The 17,966-nt window shown below is 38.7% G+C and overlaps 1 protein-coding gene across 1 annotated transcript in view; it reads right to left on the bottom strand.

Moving 5' to 3' along the window:
- Epg5 (ectopic P-granules autophagy protein 5) overlaps window positions 1–17,966 on the bottom strand; it is a 540,178-nt gene that overhangs the window by 479,634 nt on the left and 42,578 nt on the right. The window contains exon 5 of the mRNA XM_067143866.2: window positions 8,747–8,970. Within this exon, the coding sequence (XP_066999967.2) occupies window positions 8,747–8,970 (224 nt within the window). The remainder of the gene's footprint in view (window positions 1–8,746; window positions 8,971–17,966) is intronic.

The raw sequence follows: 17,966 nt of genomic DNA, 5'->3' as shown, positions 1-17,966 counted from the left end.
CGCGAACCACTCAAGAACAGACTAAATTTTATGGCAGGGAGCATTATCATGCTGAACGATGTTTTTGTTGTTTGAGTCATCAGTCCACAGATGGGTTTGATGCAGCTCTCAATGCCACCCTATCCTGTGCTAACCTTTTCATTCCTACGTAACTATCGCATCCTACATCTGCACTAATCTGCTTGTCATATTCATACCTTGGTCTACCCCTACCATTCATACCACCTACACTTCCTTCAAAAACCAACTGAACAAGTCCTGGGTGTCTTAAGATGTGTCCTATCATTCTATCTCTTCTCTCATCAAATTTAGCCAAATCGATCTCCTCTTACTAATTTGATTCAGTATCTCTTCATTCGTGATTCGATCTATCTATCTCACCTTCAGCATTCCTCTGTAACACCACATTTCAAAAGCTTCTATTCTCTTTCTTTCTGAGCTAGTTATCGTCCATGTTTCATTTCCATACAATGCCATACTCCAGATGAATGTCTTCAGAAACATCTTTCTAATTCTTATATCAATGTCTGAAGTGAGCAAATTTCTTTTCTTAAGAAAGCTCTTCCTTGCTTGTGCTAGTCTGCATTTTATGTCCTCCTTACTTCTGCCATCGTTAGTTATTTTACTACCCAAGTAACAATATTCATCTACTTCCTTTAAGACTTCAATTCCTATCTAATATTTCCTGCATCGCCTGACTTCGTTTGAATGCACTCCATTACTTTTGTTTTGGATTTATTTATTTTCATCTTGTACTCCTTACCCAAGACTTCGTCCATACCATTGAGCAACTTCGAGATCTTCTGCAGTCTCAGATAAAATAACAATATCGGCAAATCTCGAAATTTTGATTTCCTCTCCTTGGATTCTGATTCCCTTTCCAAATTCCTCTTTGAATTCCTTTACTGCCTGTTCTATGTAAACATTGAAAAGGAGGGGAACAAACTGCAGCCTCGCCTCACTTCTTTCTGGATTGCTGCTTCTTTTTCAAAGCCCTCGATTCTTACCACTGCAGACTGATTTTTATACAGATTGTAGATGATTCTTTGTTCTTGGTATCTGATCACAATTACCTTCAGAATCTTAAATAGCTTGGTCCAATCAACATTATCGAATGCCTTTTCTAGATCTACGAATGACATGTACATGGGCTTGTACTTCTTAATTCGATCCTTGAAGATCAGACATAAAGTCAGGATTGCTTCACATGTTCCTACACTCTTCTTCTAAGCCAGATTGATCTTCTCCCAACTCAATTTCAACTTGTTTTTCCATTCTTCTGTAAATAATGTGTGTTAAAATTTTGCAGGCATGAGATACTAAACTAATGGTGCAGTAGTTTTCACACTTGTCAGCATCAGCTTTCTTGGGAATAGGTATAACAACATTCTTCCAAAAATCGGATGGCAATTCTCCTGTCTCATTTATCTTACACACTAAATGAAATAACCTTGCCATGCTGGTTTCTCCTAAGGCAGTCAGTAATTCAGAGGGAATGTCATCAATCCCAGGTGTCTTGTTCCTATTTAGGTCTCTCACAGCTCTGTCAGATTCTGACCTCAAAACTGGGTCTCCCATTTCATCAGCATCAACAGCCTCTTGTTGTTCCAGAACCAAATCATCTACATCTTTACCTTAATACAACTGTTGGATATGTTCCTGCCATCTTTCTGCTTTGTCTTCTTTCCCTAGAAGAGGCTTTCCACCTGAGCTCTTAATATTCATACACATAGATTTCCTTTCTCCAAAGGTTTCCTTGATTTTCCTATATGCAGCATCTACCTTTCCCAGGACCATACAACCTTTTACATCCTTGTACTTCTCTTTCAGCCATTCTTCCTTAGCTACCCTCCACTTTCTATCCACTTCTTTCTTTAATCGCCCGTATTCTTTTCGGCCCTCTTCATTTCTAGCATTCTTGTATTTTCGTGGTTCATCAATCATGTCTAGTATTTCCTGAGTTATCCACTGACTATATGGCTTCCCGGGCCGCCAATTGGAAACCCCTGATCTATATGATTCCATTCCGAAACATGATCGTTTTCTTGGTATGAAAACTTTCCACCCTGGCCACTCCTTCCATAGCAAAAGTTTCTCATCAATTGACACTTTGCCATCAGGGGTATAAGGTTCCGAAAATTTTGCTAACAGGTGGTCAAATATTGGATTTATCTTGTATATTTTGGGAGGAAGATGCCCATTATTTACCTCATTGTCAGAGATATGTAAAAAGCTGTGGAGGAAAATATTGTAATAATAATAATAATAATAATAATAATAATAATAATAATAATAATAATAATAATAATACCCGTGTGGGGATTTACCGGTTACCTCCATCGGGCGCGTCCCATTGGAATTGGGGAAGCTCGCTGGCTCTGCCGCCAGCAGAGTCAGAGGGTAGTAGGGAAATAAAATACTATCGTGAAAAAAAACTGGTCCCTTGCCAGGGTTACGGCGAAGACTGGTAAATGACCAGAAGCCAGAAAACATCTTGAGGCACCCTCTAGGGCTAACAACCCTAGTTGTAAAAGGATGGGTACCCATCCAAAGCAAAGTCAAGTCAACAAGCATGATGGCACAACATTTCAAGAAACATACCCCAGGGGGTACATCTTCGGATAAATCCCTCGTCGTGAACGCCATGGCGCACGAGTCTCGTTCGGATTCCGGGGGAGATTCGCAATTAAGTATTTAATTTATTTTCCACCTAGTCGATACAATGATTGCTTAAGGCAATTTTTAATGGTCAAAAGTGGTACATGTTTCGTATATTATCAACATCTTCAGCCACATAACACTGTTTAGATGAAAAATATATAAAATTGACAAAGTAATGCTTTAGAGGAAGTGTCCTTAAAATTAACATAAGATTGACAAGATTAAAACAAACAAATAACTCAAGAGAAAATATATAAATTATTTCTACAATAGAAAGCAGTCGTCAAGGAAACACTTGTACAATATTCCATAGAGAAATTGTCCTAATAAATATTCTTTTCTTAATAATTCATGAAAAAAGATCAATTTGTAAATTAAAAATTATACAATTTATAAGTAATTATCGAAACGAAGAAATCCTGATATCACAGTGCGGCTCTTATTATTAATGTAGATGAAAATATAACTAATTCCTAGTTGTCAAATCTTATTAAGCCTGCTTTCCTTTGGAACAGTAACTCCTGTCATTCTTTCACAGTTTTGCGCCGGGTGTAATATTGATGATGCAATCTTCCTTGCTCTTGCACCTGAGGAGGTGGAGGAGCGGGGGATATAGGTGTGTCAAGAACTTCCTTGCTGTCACCTATAGCATCATCAATATTACACCCGGCGCAAAACTGTGAAAGAATGACAGGAGTTACTGTTCCAAAGGAAAGCAGGCTTAATAAGATTTGACAACTAGGAATTAGTTATATTTTCATCTACATTAATAATAAGAGCCGCACTGTGATATCAGGATTTCTTCGTTTCGATAATTACTTATAAATTGTATAATTTTTAATTTACAAATTGATCTTTTTTCATGAATTATTAAGAAAATATTTATTAGGACAATTTCTCTATGGAATATTGTACAAGTGTTTCCTTGACGACTGCTTTCTATTGTAGAAATAATTTATATATTTTCTCTTGAGTTATTTGTTTGTTTTAATCTTGTCAATCTTATGTTAATTTTAAGGACACTTCCTCTAAAGCATTACTTTGTCAATTTTATATATTTTTCATCTAAACAGTGTTATGTGGCTGAAGATGTTGATAATATACGAAACATGTACCACTTTTGACCATTAAAAATTGCCTTAAGCAATCATTGTATCGACTAGGTGGAAAATAAATTAAATACTTAATTGCGAATCTATTGAAGTGCGATACAGACCATGAAGCTGATTTTATGTAATTCCGGGGGAGACTCGACATCATGCAAGAGATGAGTCGGAGCGTCTCGGTGTACCCCGAAGAGTCAAAAAATCAGGCCAAAATCTAAAGCCTTTCTAGCAACTTTCAACATAAATTCACTTAAACAAACTGGCAAGCTGAAAACCCTCACCAAAGCTCTTCACGAAAATCAGATATCCATAATAGCCCTACAGGAAACAAGGTACCCAGATGAAGAGATTTTTGAATCCGAAGGCTACCGATTTTTCAAGAGCAAAGCGCAAAGAGAAATCCTCAATGGAGCTGTGATGCTTGGAACAGCGTTTGCTGTTAGAAACAAGATCCTTAAATCGGTTGCAAATTTCAAACCAAGGACCTGGTGGAATAGTACCTGCGAATCAGTCCTCCAAGAAAGACTCAATGCGTGGAAACAGTACTACTCTACGAAATCAGAAAATGATTGGGAAACCTACAAAACCCAACGTGCCCAAGCAGCTAGGGTGTTCAGAACTGAGAAACGTAAATACGAAAAATCTCTCATTGAAAAGATAGAACAAAACTTTAGGAAGAATGAAAGCAGAGAGTACTACAGTGCCTTCAAACGCAAACTCTCTGGCTATAAACCACCATCTCTATGCTTTGAGCGAAAGGACGGCACACTGGCGACATCAAATGAAGAAAATTGCAGCATTCTGGTAGATTACTTCAAGAATTTACTTAATTGCTCTAAACCGCAAAGCGCCATTGAGACCAAGGAACCCTTACTCAAGTACCCAGATTCCAGACCACCCGACAGAGATGAAATCAAGCGCCACATTGCCCGTCTCAACAATAACAAAGCGCTGGGGGAAAGACTCAGTAGTAGCAGAACTATGGAAATATGCCCCAGAGGAATCACTTGATATCTTGCAAAAGCAAATAGAAGAAATTTGGAACAAGGAGACCCTACCCGAAGATTGGAAAATAGCTTTGATCCATCCATTACACAAAAAAGGCAGCATGAAGAACATCAACAACTACAGAGGAATATCTTTGCTACCCGTGACTTACAAAATTCTATCACTTGCCATCCTGGAGCGTTTGGAAGCACAAGTCGAACATCAAATAGGTGAATACCAAGGAGGGTTCAGAAAAGGTCGCTCAACAGCTGAACAGATCCAAATTCTCAAAACGATCATCAGATATTGTACACTAAGGTCCAAGCAGTATGTGTCTGTCTTTGTGGACTTTAAGAAAGCGTACGACTCCATTGACCGGGAAGTCCTGCTAAACATCTTAAATGAATTTGGAGTTGATTTGAAACTGCTGGCATTAATTAGAGCCACCCTGACCGATACAAAATCCAAGGTGAAGTTCCTCGGATGTCTCTCGCATTCCTTTGACATCAAAACAGGAGTCCGACAAGGTGATGGGCTATCCCCGATACTCTTCAACTGTGTTCTTGAAAAGATCATCAGAACCTGACGGGTGAGATTACAGGAAACCAACTACAGTCCACTGAGAATAGGAACCAAATCCAAGGGGGTCGCAACAGACTGCTTAGCATTTGCCGATGATATTGCTGTTCTCTCAAACGACATAGAAACCACTAGAGCTCAAGTTGAAATTTTAAAGGAAATTGCCGAACAAACTGGTTTGCAGATATCGTTTGAGAAAACAGAAGTAATGACTAACATCAAAGAGGCTCCACCAAAACTCCATACAAAATACGGGGACATCACCCGAGTAGACAAATTCAAATACCTGGGTGAGATCATCATGAAAAATGGACTGGACAAAGAAGCACTTCAGGAGCGAGTACACAAACTGGAAATAGCCTACCGAACATCCCGCACAATCTACAACAAAACATGCCTTTCCCAAAACACCAAGATATGTCACTATGAAACAGTTCTGAAGCCAGTAGTTCTATATGCAGCCAAAACCCTGTCTCTAAATGCCAACAAAGGACTACTTGAAGAAATGGAGAAAAGAGAACGCAAAATTGTTAGAGGAATCTTGGGATCAAAGTTCAGAAATGGAATCCATGAAAAGAGATCCAACAAGGAAGTCTACAGCAAAATAGAGAAAATTACCGACACAATCAGAAAAAGACGGGCACGATTTTACGGTCATCTGAAAAGAATGGACGGAAGAAAGTTAACTAAAGAAATCTTTCACTTTTTTTGATTCAAACCCCAAAACCAGAATTCCCTGGTTTAGAAATACCAAAGAAGACCTGCAAATGCTATATATCTCAGCTGAAGACGGCCTTAACAGAGATCTCTTCCGCAAGAAAATATTGACGAACAGGCTAAACCGAGACGAGCAATCGAAGAGAAGACACGGTGCCCCTTGGACAGAGGAGCGTAAGCAGGCCCACTCACACAGAATGAGGGAAATTTGGGCTCTAAAGAAGGCCAAGTTCAGTGTCAAATGCAACAAGACTTAACGTGGTCCTTGATGGCCCCAGCGAATAATAATAATAATAATAATAATAATAATAATAATAATAATAATAATAATAATAATAATAATAATAATAATAATAACAACAACAATAATAATGTTATTGACTTCACATCCCACTAACTATTTTTACGGTTTTCGGAGACGCTGAACTGCCAGAATTTTGTCTCGCAGGAGTTCTTTTGCATGCCAGTTAATCTACTGACATGAGGCCGACATATTTTAGCATCTTCAAATACCACCGGTCTGAGCCAGAATTGAACCTGCCAAGTTGGGGCCAAAAGGCCGGCCAGCGCCTCAACCGTCTAGGCCACTCAGTCCGGCGAGAAAAGAATCTCTTCTGTATCATAAGCTCATAGAAAATTGGCGTAGTGAACAAGCAATTCCGAGAAATAGAACGTCCTAATATAGGTTTCTGTACAATCCCCTGCGGCAACGGTATGGCCATAAGAAGCTTTATTTCATCCTTATTTGTTCGGACATGGTCTTGATTTAGACTACTTCATTTCATCTTACTAAACTGGGTTTTATGTGCGATTTCCTGGTCGACATCTTTTGTCTGTTCAGCTATGTTCTGGCATATCTCATCATAAAAAAGTAATTAAAATATTTTGCTCAGTTTTGTTTTCCCTAAAAACTCTCCCTTTACATCACGAGGGAATTTTGGATCAAAGCGGGAATTTCTTTGTCCATTTTCAGTTTAAGTTGACGAAGAACTTGGAATGGTTGGATTGTAATCAGTATAATCGTCACAAATGTCACTGTCATAATCGCTACTTGAAGAATCAAACACGTGTTGTCTCTTTTGCAACTGGTGAACATTCGCATCAGCTACGCCCGAACCCTGTATATTCGAGCCTGCAATACTTATTCCAGGTAAGTTATCACTTAAGAATTACGTAAATCTTCCTCTAACGGTGGGGGCCGGTAATTCGTTATAGATATTTTAGCGGAAAAAATTTAAGAAAAGGATCGAATAAAACCCTGGTCTCTGCAGTTAGGACAGAAATCATGAAATAACCCTGTATTACGAATGTGTACAGTAATAAATGTTGTGTAATTCGCGGTAAACACACACTCCACTCGTGAAGGAAGAACTCAAGACTGGGGATAATAAATCAGGACACAGTTCTAAAATGTCATCAGAGAGTGCGTCATAATCTCTAGAAATCCCTTCTACAGCGCGAAGCTATTAGGCCTTAGGTCATTCTTGCCCGGACATAAGCTGCAGATTTTATGTAGCAACTCATGGATGACACATTGGAAGAACATAGTCGAAAAAATTCACATCAGAGGGCAGACTCATCCAGAACACGCTGCTGAAAAGGAAATAAACCTCTGCAAGCAGGCAACTGAGAAAAAAAATATAATTTGAATCGTGGATATATCCGCGTTCCCTGCCGAGCAAGCGACCTGGAGCCACGGATCTCACCACATCGCCCACCGAAAGTGCGATGCTCATACCACCACTGAAAGATGCAGATGCCTGTCCACTTCCTGGATTTTAATTTTGTCTTCATTAGTAAGCGATTTTTCGAATTTTTCAGCATTCATAACTGGGTACCAGAAGACAAATAAGCACCACGCTAATCAACTTCACATTATTATGTTCCTAATTCGTAGGTAAGCTATCATGCAACAAATATTCACTATCCTTTACTGTATCACAAACAAGCTTATTGAGTTATTGAGCAATATCACTGAAAACCAGCAAGCAAAACTGAACTTTCCTGAGGCTAACAGCTTACTCTCCGAAGGTGTAATTTACCACTTTAAAATTCAGGAAATCAAAGCCACAGCCCTGTTTTCGCACAACTTTCCCTGACCTACCTCATGTGGGGCTCTTATCTGTGTTGGAAATCACGTTCCTTTGACTAGGGATGATAAAGTACATTTTCAAGGCTAGGAAAATGTGCGATCGTACTAAGCGGTAATAGAGAAAATTTGTAACACGATAGGTGAGGTATTTTTATATACCTTTAATATAATGTGAATCGAGACTTCAAATTTACGATGTGCTAAGTGAGAAAAAACTTAATGAGGAATGCGCTAAGGAGTTTTCACTGTATTACATTAGAAATTATCCCCTTTTAGTGTTTGTATCTTTTTCAATGTTAAGTGACATGCAGAAAGATAGAAGCATGAAAAGGAACACACAACAATAGTATAAATGCAATGACTTTCCTCCTACACTGTGTTTATCCTATTATGTTTTCCTTTTCATGGCAGGTCAGTGTAGGAGTCGTCATTGTGTTTATACTATTGTTATATGTTTATATGTTCTTTTTCATTTTCCTATATGACATGATTTGATACTGATTTGTTCCTTTATATTATTTATAAAAGCAAAATTAATTATATCTTGGACAATGTCAGAGAGAGTGATCAAACATACAACAATATTAAATGAGATATTATGTACCTGAATTATTAGTAAGATTTTCTTCCTCTTGGCAATCATCATGTAGGAGGTAGAAGAGTCGCCATAGGGTATGGAGAGACACTACATTGTAAGGTATGACAGCGAGGAACTGCCAAGCCCCCAATCGCTGAGAGGAAAAAATGCAGCGCGTGGCTCGCAAAAAGAAGGCATCGTACTCTGTCTGAAGGCGTTGCAACATGGCTGGATCCACCCACCGGTTGCAGCTCCTCACCAAGAGACAAAGTTTAGATTAATGAAACAAATATGGAATGAAGGAAAAGTTAATGATCGTCATTCCTTAATGCTTTGTTAGCACACTCAATATTACATGAAAACCTCGTATTAAGATATTTTAACCTCATCTTCAGTTCCTCATATGAGTAGCTGGTCCATATTAGTTTTCTAATTACCCCAAATTTGCTTCTGGTTACCTCCTAACCCTTATAGGACCAACTGATGCATATCGTCAATGCCTAGCCCTGCATATAAGAACGGATGATGATATATTACTGTTGCATTAGTTAAAAAGTAGGTTTGATATAAATCATGTATTTTAAATTTAAATGAGATTTTGGCACATTCACACGTAATTTAAGAGCTCTTATTGCATCAGTATATTTTGTGTATAAAAACCAGTAGGCAAATTACCGTATTTACGCGAATAATCCCCGCCACCGAATAATCCCCGCACCCTAACTTTAAGTAGGCTTATTTTGAAAAAAAGAAATACCAACTTTGACGCAAAAAAAACGCATCCGTATTTACGCGAATAATACCCGCCACCGAATAATCCCGCACCCTAAATTTAGGAAGGCTGATTTTGAAAAAGAATGCCAACACTGACGCAAATAGAACCCACACCCCAATTTCGTGCCCCAAATTTTTTTTAAAAATGTGCGGATATTATTCGCGTAAATACGGTATTTATTTAATTTGGAATACTCGTACGTAATTTTATAAAAACATGTCAATAAGCGGTGGATATAGTCGTTAGTTGTTTTGTAAAAGAACAAGAGTTTAAAAATTAAAACTACTTATTCCCAACACACGAATCATTCTGAGAATATTCTTGTTTAACATGTTCACAAACACTCAGATATCTGTAACCGCTACCACGGTACTGTAACACTTCTTTCTTTTTTTTGCTTAACCCTAGAATGGTAACAAGGAAATTTAACGTTTATTGGTAACTATACACTTCCAAGGCGCACACGGCGCAAAACAACATCTGTACTGTCTCCTATGTTTCTTTTCTCCAACGTTTTTCATGTTAACTACATCACTAAGTATAGAGGTGAATTCAATTATATTTTCTTTCTGAAACTTGAATTAATTATTCTATTTCCAACACAAGATATACAAGGCACAAGTGGTACATAAAAATAAACACCAGTAAAAAAAAACTAGACTCTCAAGACAGTCTTACTAGCTTGTTGAAAGTAAATTCTTGTTCCAGAAGTAAGTAAAAGAAAAATAACCTACAACAAATTTGATAAAAACTCATATGAAATAAACCAGAAAGAATCACACCAATTGTTAGCCTTCAACTCTTCTAGCCCAGTAGGCAGTGTTACCTTACACTGCACGCACACATTGCTGCTGTGTTCACCACAAATTGACTTCTTGCACTTGTGACAAACCATCTTTGTCATTCTCCTTTTCTTGTAGGAGCAGTAGCTACAGTACTTCCTCTTGAGGTTTCTGTCCATTGTTTCTTCAACAACAAGTTCAGACACATTCCCCAAACATTTCTGAATGCTGTCCCTAACTGCATGAGGCATGTGTGGTTGTTGGAGCCTTTGCATCATCCAAGGAGATGTCAACTGATCAGACAGCTTGACTAGACCTAGATAATGGTCTCGTTCCGTCATTATTTATGTAGAAGTTGTACACATACACAACATAAGCGTTGTACGCTGCTATGTTCAGCATGTTGTAAAAAAAGCACATGGGCCATCGCTCCGTCTTCCTTGCAGAGCTGGTGTTTGTCACTCATTGGTCAAAGGAATCAACCGGCCCTTTTGTCTGATTATAACAGACTGTAATTTCAGGTTTCAGACTCCCCTTGTTCACTGCATCATCATCGTGCATGGTGGAAATCAGCAAGACCACCTTGTTCTTGCGAGGCGAGTAAGAAACAGCCGTAATGTCTTTGTGGAACAGAAATAATGATGATCCAGGAGGGCGATTAAAGTATTTCAGATCCACAAATTCTGATGGGAGCTCCCTTTTATTCTTGATTGTCCCTACCATTGTTAGCCCGTAGTTCTTCAGTAGACATGGAGCCAGTGGTATACTCGTGAACCAGTTATCCGTGGTTATATTTCTGTTTGTGTTTTTTTTACAGTTTCCACAAGCTTTTCCACAAAATAGTCCGCTGATGGTTTATTATTTGGTGTACTGCCCTTTCCGAGGTATGGTATGGCATTGAGCATATAATACGTTCCCTGATCACATATCATAACTATCTTCAGCCCATATTTACCTGAGGTTTTTTTTTGGATATACATTCTAAATCCCGCACGACCTCTAAAGGAGACGAGCTGTTCATCTATATAGTCAAATAAGCACTTGGCTCATACTATGTTTGACACTGCTTGATCAGCAAGTCCCAAATCTCTCGGATGGGAGCTAACTTATCTGTTTTCTGCCTTTCATCTTGTGTCTCTCTGGAGTCAAAGCGAAGAGTATTGATCAAAAATTGATGCCTTTTGACGGAAAACACATTTCAATATTTTTCAACAACAACAACAACTGTAATGGAATTTATGTTGTTTTATAGGGGAATTTCTTTAGCCAACTTTTATGTTTTAGGGGATTAAATTTTTCAAACACCATTTTTACTTTGGGTTCTCATTCACAATAGGTAGCAGGTAGGGACCCTTTTCGCAGGCAGTCCTACCCAGGGAGTGGCGCCCCTGCCTACGTGAGTCCCAGAGCACACTGACACAGTGTGTAACATCTGGTAAGGGTCCCAGCTCAGGGTTACGAGTAAAGACCTCAACGACTTCTACAACAGAGAAGATGGACTTCAGTACGGTGGAGACAGCGTAAGAGGCAGCCCTCAGGGATGAATATGAATACAATCTGCTTCCTTGTAGGCTGAGGTGACTGGACACCAAAGGCTAAGGGAGAAAACCCTTAAAGAAAATCTCCGTCTGTGTTAGGCTCAGCATGTCAACAGAGGGATTACTGAAGAAGTTGCTTTCAAGAATAATATGAGCCTCGGATTTAGGAATTCACAGCAACAACAACAACATCAGTTTGGTGCGAATGAAAGTTTACAGCCCGATGTTACACCAGCTACCCAAACCAAACGAAGACAAAGTATCACATCCTGACATTGACAAACAAAATGGAAGAGCTGGTCGACCTCAAGGAGAGGAGGAAACTTCTGATCATGGGCCTGAGTGAAACAAAGTGGAAGAAAACTGGGAAAATGAATATCAGATTGGCCTACAGTCTCTACAGGTCTGGAAATGAAGTACAGTCTAAGAATGGAGTAGGATTTTTAATACATATAGATGCTTGTAGTGAAGTGGAATTTGTTAGTGAAAGGATAATTAAATTATCTGTGAACTTAGGAGGGAAAAAGTACAATGTTATCCAAGTCTATGCTCCACAGGTAGGATGCTCAAGAGGAAAAAGCCAACTTCCTTAATAACTTGGAAGAACACACTGAGTATGACAATCTAATTGTAATGGGTGATTTTAATTCACAAGTTGGCTCACAACAAACAGGATATGAATCCACACTGGGCCCTCATGGAATGGGAAACAGAAATGAAGAGGGAGAATATTTGCTAGATCTATGCATGAGAAACAACCTGATAGTGAGTAACACTTGGTTCAAGAAAAGGGACTCCCATAAAATCACAAGGTATAGCTGGGATGATAAATTAGGTACAGTAATAAATTATATTCTGATAGATCAAAATGTACGGAAAAATGTCAATGAAGTCAAGGTCATTCCAAGTGAAGACATTGATGGAGATCATAGACTGCTGGTTGCAGTTATTGAAAAGAAAAGATCTCCCAAAGTTTGTAACAAAAGAGTCCCAAAAATAAAAACTTGGCGACTAACCGAGCCAAGTGTAAAGGAAGAATTGAGGGAAGGTGTCCGCAGGTTCTTGCCGTGAGAAGAACTGAAATTGGTAGATGAAGAATGGGGTACTCTAAAGAAGGTTGTAGTTGGTACAGCAGAAAAAGTATGTGGATGACAGAGTCAAATAAGAAAACCTACAGAAACTGCCTGGTGGAATGATGATATTAAAAAGGCTATCAAGACAGAAACCATGCAAGAAGATCCTTATATCAAGCAAGAACGTGAGGAGATCAACATGAAATAGAGGAGAAGCTGTCACTTTACAGAAAGAAAAAATTCAGGTCAAACAGTTGGTTGTAGCTGAAAAGCAGAAATGCAAGGAAGATCTGGCTACCAAAATAATGCAGGATGGAAATAAAAAACTGTTATACAGTATTGTTAAGAATAGAAGAACTCAAAATGAATCTATCCAATCTGTAGAACTTCCTAAAGGTGAGGTGAGTAGGGATAAGATCAAAATATTAGAGGAGTTCCAAAGGCACTTTGAAACTTAGTCTGACATGGTTGAAAGTAGAGACAGCAATATCTAAGCTGAAAAACAAGACATCAACTGGATCAGATGAATTAAGTGTTGAGATGATCCAAGCACTAGGAGAGGTTGGACAACAGTGGATGTACAGGGTACTAAATAGAATCTGGAAAGAGAATGTAAAACTCAATGACTGGAAGCAAGGAGTCATAATCCCATTGTTGAAAAAAGGTCATAGAAAGCAATGTACCAACTACAGAGGTATAACTCTGCTGTCACATGGCCTCAAAATCTACGAATCCATCCTTGAGAGCAGGATTAGAAAATATGTTGAACCTACACTTGAGGAGGAACAAACAAGGATTTAGACCTCATGGAACTATACACCTCATTTTTGCCCCCAGAATGTTCTATGAGAAGTATTGGGAGAAAGGTAAAACACTTATAACTGTTTCTCTGGACATCCAGAAAGCATATGACCATGTATCACGCAGGCATATATGGGAATGTTTGAGACATAAGAAAGTGCCCGATGACATCATAGCACGAGTACAAGGATTATATGATGAAACCAAGTGTTGTGTCCAGGTCCAGGATGGAAGGGTCAGGTTGGTTCGAAATGAAAAGTGGAGTCCAGCAAGGAAGCTGTCTTTCACCACTTCTCTTCATAATCATAATGGATGAAGTTTTAAAAGTGGTTAAAAGAAAGGATCCAACAACTAATGCGCTGGTATTTGCAGATGATGTAATGGTATGGGGTGAGACAGAAGTGGAAGTACAAACTAGACTAGATCTCTGGCATGAACCTTTTACAACCTTAGGTCTCAAAATCAGCAAAACGAAGACAGTTGGCTTGGTGATGAGTAGAAACTCTCCAACTGTTCATCTAAGAATTAGAGATGAGGAGATGGATATTGTAGACAACTTCCAGTATTTAAGTAGTGTTCTGTTATCAGACAATACCATACATCAAGAGATTAGCAAAAGAATACAGAAAGCTTCCAAATTCTATCACAATGTATGTCAAATACTTTGGGATGAAACATTTCCGTTAGTTTCCAAGATCAGCTTGTACAAAATATATCCAGTACTTATATTGACGTATGGCCTGGAAGCAGCAACACTTACTGGACCAACAAAGAGTCGTTTTCAGACAACAGAAATGAAGTTCCTCAGTTCTTGTTTACAAAAAACAAAAAGGAATAAAATAAGGAATGTGGATATCCGGCAACAGCTCGGATTGGAAAGAAGCTTGCTTGAGACTCTAGAAGTGAAGAGATTGCAATGGTATGGTCACATAAAAAGAATAGACCCTCACACGACTCCTCGAACATACTTTGACCACAGTGTTCCTGGGAAGAGACCAAAAGGAAAACCTTGTGATGTTTAGGAAAAACAGATATTGAAGGACCTTGAAATTAGAGATGTGAACTGGCATCAAATATTTTGAGCAGCATCTGTGGATGGATAGAACAAATTGGAGGAGGCTCATAGACAACCTCATCCGGCTTGCTGGAGCGAAGAAATGATGATGTTGATTCTCATTCATTCATATGTAATGATATTCCTGTCCTACTTACATCTTTAAGTCATTGTAGTTAGCTTCTATTGAGACCTACATCGAACGTTCTGCGGGCGATGCCGCTGAACTAGCCGGGGAACCAGAGTACAGGATAATGGTATATAATTTGGTTCCTAGTACATGGCATAATATCTTTGTTTTTGTGAATCTGTTTTTGCCAACGCTGTGTATGGTACAACATATAGTACATATTGAACAAATGTTAAGTACAGTACAAATGGCCAACCAGAAACCAGTAGTATCTGAACCCACAACCTCCCGATTTTGCATTGGTTAGTCTATCCAAAAGAGCTACATTCGTCTAGGTCATATTTTTTCTGTTGGAAAGAATTTAAGCTGCACTACTGCCATCACACTGTAATGAATGCAAGGCGTCCATTGTGGGTCAAGTCAATGAATATTGAATTTTTGCACCTGCATTTCAACATATTAGGTTGCATTCAGTACATATAGTAAATACTGAAGAGATGTTAAGTACAGAACAAAAATGGACCACCGGACACCAGTGAGATCCAAACCCACACCCTCCCACTTTTGCGTTGGTTTCGGAATTAGGCAAATTTCTGCATTACACCAAATATCTGTGGTTTTCTTGCCTTAAAGCAGTAAATAGTAATTTTAAATATTATTAAGAGCTACCCTGTATCTGCCTACGCATGGCGCTCGGCTATCTAGAATCCAGATTTTTTTTTGCTAGTGGCTTTACGTCGCACTGACACAGATAGGTCTCATGGCGACAATGGGATAGGCAAGGCGTAGGAGTTGGAAGGAAGCGGACGTGACTTTACTTAAGGTACAAGCCACAGCATTTGCTTGGTGTGAAAATGAGAAACCATGGAAAACCATCTTCAGGGCTGCCAACAGTGAGATTCGAACCAACTATCTCCCAGAAGCAAGCCCACAGCCATACACCCCCAACCGCACGGTGCTATCCAGATTGTTGTATGTAGTACTGTAGTACACTGATTATTAATTTTTTTTTTTTTTTCCAAACCAGTGAGATATGTTATTATGAGTTATTGAGCTGCCTGCTGTCATTTCTTGATGGATTCAGTACTTTTGTATCCATCTCTTGGCAAAGGCCAGAGTAAAATGTAGCTTCCACCGAAGTCCCAGTCAACATCCATGGCTGTGGCAATATGGAAGCTGCTGGGATATGGGTAGTGCTGAGTACTGACGTTCAGAGCACGACGAGTGTTATGAAAAATATTGCTCATAGGGTTGGTCTTGCTGCAATAGTACTTTCTGACCCGGGGGGAAAGCAATGGCAAACTACCTCACTCCTCATCTTGCCCAGTACGCCTCATTTTGGTGCTACCATTGGTTTTTGGGGTTTCCTTATAACCGCAAAACCTTTGATGATGCTATTTGAGGATCCAACCAGCCTCTGGGCTGATAACCTAACAGAGTTATTGAGAGGCCATTGTGTCCTGCAATGTTGTGATGCTCCCTAGGGAAGGGATGAGAGTTAGCTCAGCTGACAACTGCCTTATACTGAAGGGCAGAAAGGGGACCCATTACCAATGTAACGATAAGCAGACGTGTGAGAAGCTTTGCCGTGTACCTATGTCTATCTGTAGACAGATGAATGTTATGTTTGGAACAGCGAGAGACAGTCACCTTGTCAATCCCCCAATCTATGTAAGGTCAATGAACATTGCTGCAGTAGATGACTCTGAAGTTTGCTAGATGCTTAACAGCTAAAGAAATCAGAAGGAAACATTAAATCTACTGATGAAGCTTTGAATCAAAATAAAACAAGAGACTAATATAGGACATCTAATCATTACCAAAAAAATTATATTCCTCCTACTCTTCTGATGAAAGATAACTGAAAGGTGGCCCATAATGATTATGACAATGCAATAATTTTGGCTGAATACTTCAAAAACATTACTTAATAGTGATGAACCTGAAAAATATTTTGAATCTGATCTATTTCCCAGAAATAAAACACCTTTGGAGAAGGTCATACCACCAGTTTACGATGAAGTAAGTGCAACTATTTATTCACTGAAAATTTTTATTAAAGCAGCAGAAAATCAACTAGTAGCAGAATTCTGGAAGAATGTGAATATACAGACTATTCAAAATCTACATACACATCTCATTGACATTTGGAATACAGAAAAATTACCTGAAGAATGGAATGTTGCAATTATACACCCAATCCATAAAAAAATATTTAAAAAAGGTGATAGATCAGATCAGATCAGATCAGATCCTAGTAACTATCAGGGATAGATATCACCTATAAAATTTTCTCTAAGGGCCTATATTCCAGAATCCATGACCAGCTTGATAGTGAATTGGGTGAATATCACCGTGGTTTTCGTCCAGGACGAAGATGTCCAGATCAAATTATAAGCCTCAAATGGATCATAAAACATCAACGCATTAGGAGCAATAAATTAGTGATCACTTTTGTTGATTTTCAAAAGGCTTATGATACTATCCATAGTGAATCATTACTATTATCTGCGCACTTTTTAGTGATAGATTTACACCCTAGTGCTGAAGCGGTCGACTTTGGTTATCTTCGAGATTCGTATTGGCAACCTTTGAAACACAAACTAAGAATCGCTTATCATCGCTGTGCGCCATCTGGCGTACACTTTAAGTACTCGTACTGTTGTTGTTTACACAGCAAAGCCAAACTATAGAATTCATGCTAGGAACACGTTTCGCAACGGGAAATGTTATATAGTATTAAATATTGTGTGTGTGACACAGTTGTTTTGCTTAAAATAATAAAGGTTTATAAAATTCATATCGATCGATCATATTATCGATTCAATTCAGATTTCATTTCCATTCAGTTGGCAGTATTAACGGAACCCTTCTTACTTCTCCAACGAGTACAAAAATCTATCACTAAAAAGTGCGCGGATAGTACATATCCTTACTGAATCTAGTCAACATTGGAAACTTGTTAACCTTATTGCAGTTACTCTGAGAAACACAGAATCTAAAGTTAGGTTCAGAAATGAAATCTCTGAACCATTTAAAATTCATACTGGTCTTGGACAGGAAGATGAATTATCCCCACAGATGTTTAATTGTG

This window comes from Anabrus simplex, chromosome 3, assembly GCF_040414725.1.
Source record: "Anabrus simplex isolate iqAnaSimp1 chromosome 3, ASM4041472v1, whole genome shotgun sequence".
Classification (NCBI taxonomy): Eukaryota; Metazoa; Arthropoda; class Insecta; order Orthoptera; family Tettigoniidae; genus Anabrus; species Anabrus simplex.
This window is presented reverse-complemented; position numbering and strand designations above follow the sequence as displayed.